At 45.2% G+C, this 14759-nt stretch overlaps 1 protein-coding gene across 1 annotated transcript in view; it reads left to right on the top strand.

The window, feature by feature from the left end:
- Nucleotides 1–13397, top strand: part of CLNK (cytokine dependent hematopoietic cell linker) — a 75760-nt gene extending 62363 nt beyond the window's left edge. The window contains exons 11-12 of the mRNA XM_060188467.1: nt 6095–6250; nt 12676–13397. Coding sequence (XP_060044450.1) covers nt 6095–6250; nt 12676–12822 — 303 coding nt within the window. The 3' untranslated portion in view covers nt 12823–13397. The remainder of the gene's footprint in view (nt 1–6094; nt 6251–12675) is intronic.
- The last annotated feature ends 1362 nt before the right edge of the window (nt 13398–14759 follow it).

Genomic DNA, 14759 nt, shown 5'->3' on the forward strand with positions numbered 1-14759 from the left:
GATAGAGTGATGGATGGAGCAGTGGAGGAGGGGACAACCTTGGCTCTGCCTTCTAGCTAATCAGCACTGGCTGAGTCACCATGACCTTTCCGTCTTTGTCCAAAAAAAAAAAAAAATAGTTCTAAGAAGATCTGCTTTCAGGCCCCCAGGAATTGGGGGCCAGGCAGTGGTGCACCTGGTTGAGCATACAACACTACAATGCACAAAGACCCAGGTTCAAGCCCCTGGTCCCCACCTGCAGGGAGAAAGCGTCACGAGTGGTGAAGCAGGGCTGCAGGTGTCTCTCTCCCTCTCTATCTCCCCTTTCCCTCACAATTTCTCTCTGTCTCTATGCAAAACAAATAAATAAATATTGAAGAAGGAGGAGGAGGAGGAGAAGAAGGAGAATAGAAAAGTGATGTCTCTGTCACCAGATGTGTCCCTGGAAAGGTTTGGACACTCAGTAAAGGTTCCCAAGACTGTTTCTTCTACCTCTTCCAAAAAAACAGTCTTGGCTGAAGAATAAGCAGCACAGCTTCCTGTGCTGTTTGTTTCTGTCCCATCCAAATGTGGTTCTCATTTTGTAAAAGCTCATTTAATTCAGACGACAGGGCTGCTCAGATTCCTCAGAACAAGCTCCCTGAGAGTTCCAGACAATAAGCCCCCAGAGCAGCTGCAGGGTCCAGCTGTCTCCTCTCCCTCTGCAGCCTCTGGCCATGTCCGGTCCTGGAGGCTGGAGGCTTTGCTTACAGCCTAGCGGTTTCCACACAGCAAATTCTAGAAGCTTCCTCAATCCCCCTTGATATGCTCAAAGCCTAGTGGTTTGTTAAAAGGGCAAGAATCTGGATTTGGTTTTTAGCTAGATCACTGATTCCAGCTGCCATCTTTAAGCTCCTAAATCCTATTGCCCTGGCCCGTAGAACAGGGAGAGAATACCTATATAAAAGGCAAATAAAGGGAGTTGGGCGGTAGTGCAGCAGGTTAAGCATAGTTGGTGCAAAATGCAAGGACCAGCATAAGGATCCCGGTTCGAGCCCCCGGCTCTCCACCTGCAGGGGAGTCGCTTCATAGGTGATGAAGCAGGTCTGCAGGTGTCTATCTCTCTCTCCCCCTCTCTGTCTTCCCCTCCTCTCTCCATTTCTCTCTGTCCTATCCAACAATGACCACATCAATAACAACAACAATAAAATGGGGGCAATAAAAGAGAATAAATAAATACAAAAGAATTTAAAAAAATAAATAGTATTTTTTATATTTATTTTATTTATTTATTCCCTTTTGTTGCCCTTGTTGTTTTTTTTTATTGTTGTAGTTATTATTGTTGTTGGATAGGACAGAGAGAAATGGAGAGAGGAGGGGAAGACAAGGAGGAGGAGAGAAAGATAGACACCTGCTTCACCACCTGTGAAGCGACTCCCCTGCAGGTGGGGAGCCGGGGTTCGAACCGGGATCCTTATGCCAGTCCTTGTGCTTTGTGCCACCTGCGCTTAACCCGCTGCGCTACAGCCCGACTCCCAATAAATAGTATTAAAAAAAAATGCAAACAAAATGATATGTGTGCTGTGCTTGGTACCTGGAAGCAATTCTCAGTAAGCCTGAGCTGCCAGCATTTTCATGGCATCACTATGGTCTTACACTATGACTTACAAGTTTAGTTTCCAGTGCTATACATAAAGGAATATATGTAAATATCAGCTTGTGTGCTATAGAAAAACATGTCCTGTGTGTGACTTGTAGTACTGTCCATAATGTAACATGCAGTACTACACAGTATTCAGGCCATTATTACAAGTCCATAGTATTAAATCTATAAATAACCAGTTTTTTTAATGTGTCTGTTACTATGTAATACATTTATCTATCTATAAAGATGTCAGCTATCTATAAATGCATGTTACATATGATGCATGTAGGAATCATTACTGGGGGCCGAGCAGTGGCACACACAGTTAAGGGCACATTTTACTAAAATGCAAGAACCTGCTCAAGGATCTGAGTTCAAGCCCCCAGCAAGGGGGGGTGACACTTCAAGATGAATGAAGCAGGGCTACAGGTGTCTCTCTGTCTCTCTCCCTCCCTATCTCCCCTTCCCCTCTCAGTTTTTCTCTGTCCTATCCAATAAAATGAAAAGAAATGGCCACTGGGAGCAGTGGATTCATCATGCTGGCATGGAGAACTAGTGATAACCTTGGAGGCAGAGAGAGAGAGAGAGAGAGAGAGGAAGAAAGAGAGACCCTTATTGATAGTGACCATAGGTGTCCATTATTCTGTGATGTCTCTCAGCGTAATGTCCGGTAAGCTGGAGAGATATCTCCACAGTCAAACACAAGACGTGGATACGTGAGGTCCCAGGTTCAATCCCTGTCATTTCATGTGCCAGAGCTGAGTGCTGCCCTGTTCTGTGATGAAAATACATCTCTTGGGGAGTCCCGCGGTAGCGCAGCGGGTTAAGCACACGTGGCACAAACCGCAAGGACCAGCATAAGGATCCCAGTTCGAGCCTCCAGGTCCCCACTTGCAGGGGAGTCGCTTCACAGGCGGTGAAGCAGGTCTGCAGGTGTCTATCTTTCTCTCCCCCTCTCTGTCTTCCCCTCCTCTGTCCATTTCTCTCTGTCCAATCCAACAGTGACAACATCAACAGTAATTACAACTACAGAACAACAAGGGCAACAAAAGGGAATAAATAAATATTTTAAAATATTTTTTAAAAATGGGAAAAAAAACAAATGAAAAAAGAAAATACATCTCTTAAAATGAGTCATAGATAAGAGGACAGTGGCACATCTTTTTTTAAAAAAAATTTCTTTATTGGGGAATTAATGTTTTACAGTCAACGGTAAATACAATAGTTTGTCATGCATAATATTTCTCAGTTTTCCATATAACAATACAACCCCACTAGGTCCTCTGTCATCCTTTCTGGACCTGTGCTCTCTCCTCCCCCACCCCAGAGTCTTTTACTTTGGTGCAATATACCAACTCCAGTTCAGGTTCTACTTGTGTTTTCTCTTCTGATCTTGTTTTTCAACTTTGCCTGAGAGTGAGATCATCCCATATTCATCCTTCTGTTTCTGACTTATTTCACTTAACATGAATTTTTCAAGGTCCATCCAAGACAGGCTAAAAATGGCGAAGTCACCCTTTCTCATAGCTGAGTAGTACTCCCTTGTGTATATACACCACAATTGGCTCAGAAGTGGCACATTTTTTCTGAGCACACATGTTACAATGTGTAAGGACCCGGGTTCAAGCTCCCAATCCCCACCTACAGGGGGAAAGCTTTGCAGGTGGTGAAGCAGGGCTGCAGGTGTCTCTCTGTCTCTCTCCCTCTCTATCTCTCCCTTCCTCCTGATTTCTGATTGTCTGTATCCAATAATAAATAAAGATATTTTTTAATTCATAAAAAATAAAAGAATACAGTACAGACTGCAGTGGTCTAAGTGGGTTAGACTCAGGCAGCTTCACCCGTGTTTTCTCTCCAGACCACTTATAAGTGTAGACAGTGGTCTGTGCAGCTGTCTTGCAGGTGGCTGAGGACTCCCCATCAGAGAAAGGGTGCCATGCACGCACACTGTCAAGTCCAGCGGGTTTGCTGTACTCTGGAAAGTGATCCTGGCTCAGCCTTTTGCTGCCAGCAGTTCCCTGGGATCTCCCAGTTCTGGAAGGTCCCTGAAGTTTGTCCGTTCTCCATCCTCAGATGGGTGACCCTCTATTAGGAATCCCCACTCGCCACCACCCATGAGCTGCTGTAACTCTCATTTCCCCCTTCCCTCCTTCTCCTACCCGCCCTGCACCTGCCATGTGTCCCCCACTCACTCATCCCTCCTCACAGCAATAACTTCCAAGACCCTGTAATGACCTTTGGGGACCCTCATCCTATAGTGACAACCCCCCAAATATATATATACAGAGGTCCCATTTATTATGCTAACAACCCTTCCTGTGGTAACCACCAAGGCCATAGGATCTGAGCTGAGTGGCCCAGGACACATGTGAACATTGACATTGGGGAGGGAGCCCCTCCCTGCACAGGGACTTGGGGGCGGGCACAGCTGAGAGTCCCAAAACAAAATGATGGTGCCTTTGGCAAGTGGTGGGTTGGCCAGAGGCAGATTCCAAGGATTTGACTGAAAATTATAAGAGATGCCAGATGGGACCACAGGCAGGGCTGGGAGTTGGCTCACCCAGTAAAGCCTATACCTTGTTCTGCATTCTTCTTCTTCTAGCATTTGCCCTTCTTCCGTAGCCAGTCAACAGCGTTAGGTTGAGCCTGATGTAAAGTTTCGAGACCTCCTTTGAATCTGGAGAGGTGGCAGTCGTTGACTATGTGGGTCATAGTCTATCTGTAGCCGCAGGGGCAGTTCGGGTCATCTCTGGCTCCCCAGCGATGGAACATAGCGGCGCACCGGCCATGGCCTGTTCGATAGCTATTGAGGAGGGCCCAATCATAACATGCTAGGTCAAAGCCGGGTTGACATTTGCAGGGGTCTGTGATGAGGTGTTTGTTCTTGACCTCAGCTGACTGCCAACTCTGTTTCCAAGAGTCTGGAACAGAGAAGTTCAGTGTAGGCGTAGGGGACCAGATTGGGTGATGAGACGTCAAGCGTTGGACAGGGTGGGTGAAGATATTCGCATATATTGGCAGGTCCGGTCGAGCGTAGACGTGGGAAATGAACTTAGATGATGCCGCATCCCAATGAATATCTGGCGGGGCGATGTTACTAAGAACTGGCAGCCATGGAACCGGGGTGGAATGGATGGTTCCAGAAATTATCCTCATGGAGGAATATAATTTGGAATCGACCAAGTGGACATGGGGGCTATGGAACCATCCTGGGGCACAGTATTCTGCAGTGGAATAGCATAATGCCAGAGAGGATGATTGTAGTGTGGAAGCGCTCGCGCCCCATGAGGAGCTGGCCAGTCTTGCAATGATGTGATTCCTCGCGCCCACCTTTGCTGCAGTTTTTACGAGATGTTCGTGAAATGACAGGGTGCGATCGAGAGTAACGCCAAGATAGACTGGCTGGGCTTCGTGCCGGATTCTCGTATCACCAAGCTGCACATTAAGCTCACTAGAGGCCGAGGCATGGTGTAGATGGAAAACAGATGATACCGTTTTTGCAGTGCTAGGGATTAGTGCATTGAGCCCCTGTACCACACAGAAGGTGGGGTTGTCCCTTAGTCCTGCATCTGCCCCTCCCTTACTGTACTTTCTCCTTACTACACTTTCTCCTTCTCTCTCTCTCTCTCTCTCTCTCTCTCTCTCTCTCTCCTAAAAGAATACAGAATTGAATCTGGGAGGCTACTCCACATGGACAAGACCTGGGTTTATTACCCAGTACCACATGAAAGTATTACAGAGGGCTTGGTGGCTCACCTGGTCAAACACACTTGTCACCATGCACAGGGACCTGGATTCAAGCCTCACTCCTCGCCTACTGGGAGGAAGCTTCATGAGCAGTGAAGCAGGTCTGTAGGTGTCTATCATTCTTTCTCCCTCTCTATCTGTGCTTCCCCTCTCAGTTTCTCTGTGTCCTAACAGATAAAATGAAAGAGAGAGAGAAAGAAAGAGGGAGAAGAAAGAGAGACAGAGAATGAAAGAAAGGAAAAAATAAAGAGATAGGAAGGAACAGAGAATGGGGGGAAGGAGAGAGAGAGAAGAAGGAAGGGAAGGAGGGAGGAAAGCGAGAGAGAAAGAAAGGGAAGAAAAGAAAGAGGAAGGAAGGAGAGAGAGAGAGAGAGATTTATAGTGCCAGCACCAAGCCCCAGCAACAATACTGGCGGCAATAAAAAAAATGCTTAAATTAAATTACAAATAAATATGGTCATGGACAGCCTAGTACATGTATGCCTGAACACCGTGCCAAAGTGGTGAGCATCACAGCATGGACACTAGGAGAGGGTGCAAGATGTGGGAAAAGAGAGTTGCCCCATTCTGGCAGGTACCCTTCTCGGAAAAGAGCAAGAAGCCTGGTTGCACCCACCCCTCACTCCTGACTGAATAAAGGTCTGGTCTACAGCGCGGGGCTCTCATAGACAAGCATCACCATTGTGACAATCTGAGGGGTTGCTGGCATGCCTGATAAAATGACCCATCTCCCTTCTGCTCCAGGATGGAACTTTCTTGGTGCGAGACTGCTCTACCAAGTCCAGGGCAGAGCCCTACGTGTTGGTGGTGTTCTACAGAAGCAAAGTCTACAATGTGAAGATCCGCTTCCTAGAGAGGAACCAGCAGTTTGCTCTGGGGACTGGGCGCAGAGGAGATGAGGTGGGTACCAGAACATGGTTTCCCCTTCCAGGCTGTAGGCTTCCAACAAGAGCAGAGTGGATGGATCCTGCTGTAGTCTGTCTCCCTGGGGAATGCAGGAAGGGGAAGAGCTCCACCCTGGAGGGTGGCACAGGGAGGGGGGGGGGCATAAACTTCCAGACCCTTCTGCAGAAAGCCTGTCTGAAACTTTCTGTTCAGACCATTCTGCAGATCTTCTGTCTTGTCTGATCTGTTGGGTTATCGGAAAAGCCCTGATGTATTTTTCTGTTTTTCTGTGCAAAAAAATGAATCATGACATTTCTGACAACCCAACAGTCAGGAAACACATTCTACATGCAAGACGTTGCTTACTTTCTCCTTATCAGAAGCCACCCTGAAGCCTGTGGAAATATCACATTCCTTCTTCATGAGTGTCACGTTTCTTCCCACCCCAGCAGTGACTGTCCATGGACAACATCTGTTTAGTATGAGGAGCCAAAAATTGTCCCCAAGTGGAAGGTGAATTCATGCATGGCATCAGGCTCAATGATCAAACCTGTCCTGAAGTGCAGACCTGCCGGGAGGTGGCTAGACAAACGAAGTTTCAATCGTAGCTCTCACCAGTCAGTGTATAATCAAGCAAAGAGAAAGGAGAAAGAAACTGACTGTCATCTTTTGCATTGTCTGATACATGTGTGAGGTTGCAGGATCCCCAAAGATTGCTCAGAGAGACACAAGTTAGTTACATGTCTAACTGAGACCCTGGAGGGTTCTTCACTGAACAGGCAACACTATGAGAGGAAGAATGAACAGTGGATCACCCCTCCCTCCCGCCAAGAGCTAGAACTGATTATTAGCAGGTCTTACAATACACCATAAATTCCAGGTTGAAAGGAGTTGATTCAGCACAAAACAGAACACATAGTGGGGGTCCGTGAGTAAACATATTGAAGATATTTATATATTTATAAAGCAGAAATTGAGTCTAAACGTTCTAAATCTGAACTCAGCATAAATGACTACTGGTCCCAGTAACTCACTGATTCTCCTTCAACATATCCAGAGTCAGTTCACTCAGGGGCTTCTGTGTCCTGGGCGCTTTTGCACGTTGACTTATCCATGTTTGAGGAATCTGTAGATAACTTTACTGGGAACAGAGCCCTCCAGGTGCTGGGTTTGATATTAAGCGCACATCTAGTCTGAGATCATCAGGTAGCTAGTTAGAACATGCTGCCACAGTCATCAAATGTGCTTATGCTGAGTCTGTCCTATCAGCATCCTCTCACCTTAATCCTCAACATCCCTGTGATGTGAGATGGTTCTTTTTTTAAAAAAAAAAAATTTATTTATTCATTCCCTTTTGTTATCCTTCTTTTATTATTGTAGTTATTATTGTTGTTATTGATGTCGTTATTAGATAGGACAGAGAGAAATGGAGAGAGGAGGGGAAGACAGAAAGGGGGAGAGAAAGAAAGACACCTGCAGACCTGCTTCACCACCTGTGAAGCGACTCCCCTGCAAGTGGGGAGCCGGGGCTCGAAGTGGGATCCTTACGCCGGTCCTTGCGCTTTGCGCCACATGCGCTTAGCCCGCTGTGCTACTGGCCGACTCCATGAGATGGTTCTTATCTTAATGCAGAAAAACTGAGGTTCAGGAAACTCAGTGGCAAGAGACGGAAGGTGGTAGCTAAGTGAGAAGGTCAGAAGAGGTTGCTTGTTCAGTTTGTCTTGGAAGGAAGAAAGGGAATAAGGGGGGCCAGGTGGTGGCACACTTTGTTGAGTGCACATGTTACAATGTGCAAGGACCCAGGTTCGAGACCCCCGTCCCCCACCTGCAAGGGGAAAGCTTCACAAGTGGTGAAGCAGTGCTGCAGGTGTCTCTCTGTCTCTCGCCCTCTCTGTGTCCTCCCTTCCATCTCGGCTTCTGACTATCTCTATCCAATAAATAAATAAAAGATAATAAAAAATTTAAAAGAAAAGTAAAGGAATAAGGGAGACAGAGAGTGGGTGGGAGAAATGGAGGGAGGGAGGACACACAGAAGGGAAAAGAAGAGAAGAAAGGAAAGGAGAGGAGAGGAGAGGAGAGGAGAGGAGAGGAGAGGAGAGGAGAGGAGAGGAGAGGAGAGGAGAGGAAAGGAAATAAAGGATATGAAAAGACAAAAAGAAAGGTGGGGGGCCAATGAAATAGCTCATGTGAGTAGTGTGCTGTGTTTCCTTCCGTATGAGTGACTGAGCTTGGAGCTTAGCCCCCATAGCACTGAAGGGTGCTTGAGTGCTGTAGTCTCTTTCATGCTCTCACTGGGGGAAGTAGGGGCTCTATAGTGGAGATGTGAGGTTCCTGCTGTCTTAGGGTTCCAAAAGACAATCGCTAGTTAATGTTATCATCACATTATTTGGTAATTGGGTTAACTTTGAAAAGTCCTTTTGTTAGGGTTTGCTGTACAGTACTTGGTATCTTGTATATAGCTGTGCTATTGGATGCTTCTAATCTACTTGGTCTAGGCTTTTGAGAGAGTCCGCATATCAAATACACAGCCTATATATTAAAAAGATTCAGTTTGTGTTTTGAGAAACTTTGAGACATACAATTGATTTTCCCCCTCTCATATTAATTAACTACTGATTTATATGTCTACATTTTGCTAGGAGTGTACATAAACACCATTCCCACCATTCTCTCTGCTTAATCTAATAGAAAAGAAAGTTTTAAAAAGTTATTTGAAAAAATAGAATTAAATATTTGGTCCAGGGAAGCCCTCGGTCCACTCTTCAGTATACCACATTTATTTTTTTTAAGTTTTTTTTTTTCATCTATGTTTGTATATTCACATACTGACTGCACCCACTCTGTTCCCTCTGGGCAACGAACAAAGAATTTAACAACCAGATCAATTTAATCATAGCAGCCTTTTGAGGTAGGTTTTGCCACCAGCCCCAGGCGCTGAAAGGCTAAGCAACAGGCCCACAGTTGCAGCTAATCCTTGATAAAACAGAGATCATAATGGCCAAACACAAACCCAGCCCACCTGAAAACAGCCCAGAGTGTTTGAATGCAGAATAGCCCACAATTCCTGGTGCTCGCCAAGTGTCAGGTGCAAACGTGCAGTTCACACGTGCCTTCTCCTTCCTGACCTCATAGGTATGGTCTCCCTGTGAGAAAGACAAAGGCCTCTGGGTCTCTCTGGCTTCCTTCAGCCCTTCCCAGTGGCCCTTTGTCTTGCTCAGGAAGAAGTTGGCATCTTTCAAAGAAAATCAAAGAATCTGTTAGAGGCCTCAGGGCTCTGCTAAATCAAGCCAACAACAGGTGATTTCCTCTGGTGTCTGTCCTCCAGGAAGGACACACCAAGAAAGAGGGTGTTTTTTTTTTCTTTTTTTCAGTATTTATTTTATTTTTAATTTATTATTGGATAGGGACAGAGAGAAACTGAGAAGGGGAGGGGAAGACGAAGAGAGAGAGAGGCAGAGAGACACCTGCAGCCCTGCTTCACCACTCGTGAAGCTTTCCCCCTGCAGGTAGGGACCAGGGGCTTGAACCTGGGTCCTTGTGCACTGTAGTGTGAGCACTTAACCAGATGTGCCACTGCCTGACCCCCCAAGAAAGAGCGTTTTCCAGGATTGTAACTTGCTAACTCTAGCATGGAACCCCACAAACATTGCATTGGCAGTGATCTTGGGAGAGTTACAGGGAATGTGAGGTGAGATGGTGCAGGTGCCGGGCAGAGAGGCAAATGCTTAACAAATACACACCCATTCACACTGCATGGCGGGGCTTGGGCCTAGGCAGCTCACACAGAGGCCACGGGATCCCCCCCCAACACACACACACACCCCACACCCCCACCCAGCCTCCAGAGGGAAAGAGACAGCACAGAGATATTGTCCACAGCAAAATAAAAAGGGCCACAGGCCCACGGTTGTCTCCAGAGAATAAGCCTCGGGAGGTAGGTCCCTGCTGTCACCTACTGGGTGGGTGTTCTCATGACTTTGGGTCATGTGACTACAAGCCCAGGCTGAGACCTGACTTCCTGGGTATTGACTAGGATGGAACTGTCTTCTCTCCAGTCTTGGGATCTAGAGAAACTCAAGATTCTCATGGGAAACTCTTTCCTTCTCACTTCACCGCCTGTGAAACGACTCCTCTGCAAGTGGGGAGCCAGGGGCTCCAATCCGGATCCTTCTGCGGGTCCTTGCGCTGTGCGCCACGTGTGCTTAACGTGCTGCGCCACCACCTGACTCCCAGTTAAACAGATTTTAAGTCCTAATGTCAGGATGGTATTTGCTATCTATGACTGGTATCAAAGCAAGAGCTTAAACCAGAGAGGTGGCTCCCTGGGTGGGGTGCCCGCATCAACATACTCATGACCCAGGTTGAACCTGGCATGTGGGAAACACCGTAGCAGCAGGTGCTTTCAAAAAGCAACCTGCTTTCCCTGAGCAGACGACCTTACCAGTGTGTCCTGGAACCTCACTCCCCAGAGCCCTGCCCCACTAGGAAAGACAGAAACAGGCTGGGGGTGTGGATCGTCTCCCTCTCGGCTTCTCTTTGTCTCTCTGGATGAAAAGAAAAAGAACTACAGGCTGGCAAAATTGCAGAAGTGCAAAGTTGAAGTACAGCAAACAACAACAAAAGATATGAAAGCTAATAATTGTCATCTTTTCCAAAAGGCTCTCTGGAGTAATATGTCAGCCACAGGCCTATCACTCAGGTGGATTATAAGAAATGACTTTTTTGGGAGTCGGGCAGTAGTGCAGCGGGTTAAGTGCAGGTGGTGCAAAGCACAAGGACCGGCATAAGGATCCCGGTTCGAACCCCGGCTCCCCACCTGCAGGGGAGTCGCTTCACAGGTGGTGAAGCAGTCTGCAGGTGTCTGTCTTTCTCTCCCCCTCTCTGTCTTCCCCTCCTCTCTCCATTTCTCTCTGTCCTAGCCAACAACGACAACAATAATAATAACTACAGCAATAAAACAACAAGGGCAACAAAAGGGAATAAATAAAATAAAATTTAAAAAAAAAATTAAAAAAAAAAAGAAATGACTTTTTTTTTCCTGCCTGGATACTAGTTGCCTGTCTCTTCTTAAAAATCACAATGTCGGGCGGTAGCGCAGTGGGTTAAGCGCAGGTGGCGCAAAGCGCAAGGACCAGCAGAAGGATCCCGGTTTGAACCCCCGGCTCCCCACCTGCAGGGGAGTCACTTCACAGGCGGTGAAGCAGGTCTGCAGGTGTCTGTCTTTCTTTTGCCCTGTCTGTTTTCCCCTCCTCTCTCCATTTCTCTCTGTCCTATCCAGCAACGACAATGACATCAATAACAACAATAATAACTACAATAAAACAACAAGGGTGACAAAAGGGAATAAATATTTTTAAAAATCACAATTTCAGGGACTGAGATAATGGTTTGGAGGTGAAGCTTGCTTCCTCCCTCTTGTGAAATCACATAAATAAATAAGTCGCTTTCTCTCTCTCTCTCTCTCTCTCTCTCTCACACACACACACACACACACACACACACACACATATATATATATATATATATATATATATATATATATATATATATATATATGCATATACATATCCCCTTCCCCTAAATAAAATGAAGCATCTTGGGCTGGACTTTCATTGCTGTGGGATGAGACTCCTATGCCTTCCCCATCATCATGTCTGATTCATCATCATTTTGACTCACAAATAACTGGGGAGACTGTGGCCAGGCATTGCTTACTCTGTTTAGAAAAATGAAAACACGTGTTTAGAGACACACAGGTCATTCAGACAAAATGGCGCATGTTGGCTTGAGCTTGTCTTTTATACACTTCCTAAAGCCCCTGTCTTTTTCTTCCTTCCTTGTATTTTTTGTTTTGTTTTATTCTGTTTGTAACTGATTTAATAATGATCAATAAGTCCATTGGATTAGAGAGGTACAGTTCCCACCACCAGAGTTCCATGTCCCATCGTCTCCATTGGAAGCTTCCCTATTCTGTATCTCTCTAGGACTTTGGACCAAAATTCTTTATGGGGTGCAGAGGGTGGAAGGTCTGGCTTCTGTAATTGCTTCTCCACTGGACATGGGCGTTGGAAGAGGGATCCAGACCCCCAGCCTGTTTCTAATTTCTTCCTTTCTAAGCCATGCCTATCTCTATCGCTACTTCCTCTGGTGTTCTTCTCTTCTCTTCCCTCTAGGTGAGGAGGACAGAGAGAGTCTGACTTCCCCCTCAGCTGTTCTCCAGATTCTCTTCCCTGTCAGTGACTGACGCAAAAAACAAAGCATCCCAGTCACAAATGTTCCATGCCCTAAATAGTCCCGGGGGAAGTGGGGTCCTGTGGTTCTGATCTTCCCTTAACACTTTCACCTATAGCTGTAAAAGATGACTGAATTTCCACTGACTTTTTTTTTTCTCTCTCTCTCTCTTTCTTTCTTTCTTTCTTTCTTTCTCTCTGTGTTATTAGAAGTTTGATTCAGTGGAAGACATCATCGAACACTACAAGTACTTCCCTATTGTGCTGATTGATGGGAAAGACAAGACTGGAGTCCGCAGGGAGCAATGCTATCTGACTCAGCCCCTGCCCCTCCACAGACACTGCACCTCTCAGTAGCCTGCTTTGTCTTCTCTTCCATTCAGGGCTCCAATGCCTCCATCACTGTTTCATTTACTTGCAAGGATTTCATTCCATGGTCTCAAGAGCTGACTTCTTCAACTCCTTAGGAATGAATTCCTATAAAACTGGCAAGTCAATATTGGTTTTGAATACTCGGATCACAGAAGAAATATTTACAGAACACAAAAATTAAAAAAAAAAAAAAAACTGGCTGTCAAAGAAGAAACTTGTGAACTTGAGCACGGTGCCCATGTCACATTAGAGCTGAGTCACGGGTTGCAAGAAGCTACGGCTGAAATGCTTACAGTCTGCAGAAAGGCTGTGTGATTGCATAGAGGAATGCCACTGACTTTTGAATGTTAATTTTATAGCCTGACTCATTACTGCATTGCCTGATGATTTCCAAAAGCTTCTTGCTGGATTCCTTAGGTTTTTCCATGTATACTATCATGTCATCTGCAAATAGTTTGACTTCTTCTCTTCCAATCTGTATGCCTTTAATTCCTTGCTCCTGCCTGATTGCTAGGGCAAGAACTTCCAACACTATGTTGAATAGTAATGGTGATAGTGGGCAGCCCTGTCTAGTACCTGATCTGAGGGGAAATGCTTCCAGTTTTTCACCATTGAGTATGATGTAGGCTGTAGGTTTGCTATATATAGACTCCACTATCTTCAGGAATTTTCCATCTATTCCCCTTTTTTGTAGTGTTTTGATCATAAAGGGATGTTGTATTTTGTCAAAGGCTTTCTCTGCATCTATTGATATGACCATGTGGTTTTGGGTCTTGCTTTTGTTGATGTGGTGGATCACATTGATTGATTTACATATATTAAACCAACCTTGCATGCCTGGGATAAACCCCACTTGGTCATGATGAACAATCTTTTTGATATACTGCTGTATCCGGTTGGCTAGAATTTTGTTCAATATTTTCGCATCTATGTTCATCAGAGATATTGGTCTGTAGTTTTCTTTTTTTGGTTGTGTCCCTGTCTGCTTTTGGTATCAGGGTGATGTTGGCTTCATAGAAGCTGGCAGGGAGTATTCCAGTGACTTCAATCTTCTCAAAGACTTTTAAAAGTAGAGGTATTAGTTCTTCTTTGAAGGTTTTGTAGAATTCATTTGTAAAACCATCTGGTCCAGGACTTTTATTTTTGGGAAGATTTTTGATAACTGTTTCAATTTCATTAGCTGTGATGGGCCTGTTCATATTATCCACTTCCTCTTGACTTAGTTTTGGAAGTTGGTAGGTATCTAGGAAATCATTCATTTCTTCCAGGTTCTCTAGCTTGGTGGCATATAGTTGTTCATAGAAGCCTCGCATGATATGTTGAATTTCTACAGTGTCTGTTGTGATATCTCCTCTTTCATTTACTATCCGATTTATTTGGGTCTTCTCCCTTTTTTGTTTTGTGAGTCTGGCTAAAGGTTTGTCGATTTTGTTTACTCTTTCGAAGAACCAACATTTACTTTCATTGATCTTTTGTATGGTTTTCCTATTCTCAATGTTATTTATTTCTGCCCTAACTTTAGTGATTTCTGTCCTTCTGGTTGCTTTAGGATTCCTTTGTTGTTCTTCTTCTAGGTCTTTAAGATGTGCAATCAGGCTGTTTATTTGTGCCTTTTCTTTTTTCCTAATGTGTGCTTGTATAGCTATGAACTTCCCTCTTAGGACTGCTTTAGCTGTGTCCCAAATATTTTGATAGCTTGTGTCTTAATTTTCATTGAACTCTCAAAACATTTTGATTTCTTCCTTGATTTCCTCTTTGACCCAGAAGTTGTTAAGAAGTGTACTGTTGAGCTTCCACATTTTGGGACTGTTACTAATCTTTTGTTGATTGTTAAGTGTTAGTTTAATTCCACTGTGGTCTGAGAAGATGCTTAGGATGATTTCAGTGCTCTTGAATTGGCTGATGCTGTCTTTGTGGCCTAA

This window comes from Erinaceus europaeus, chromosome 3, assembly GCF_950295315.1.
Source record: "Erinaceus europaeus chromosome 3, mEriEur2.1, whole genome shotgun sequence".
Lineage (NCBI taxonomy): Eukaryota > Metazoa > Chordata > Mammalia > Eulipotyphla > Erinaceidae > Erinaceus > Erinaceus europaeus.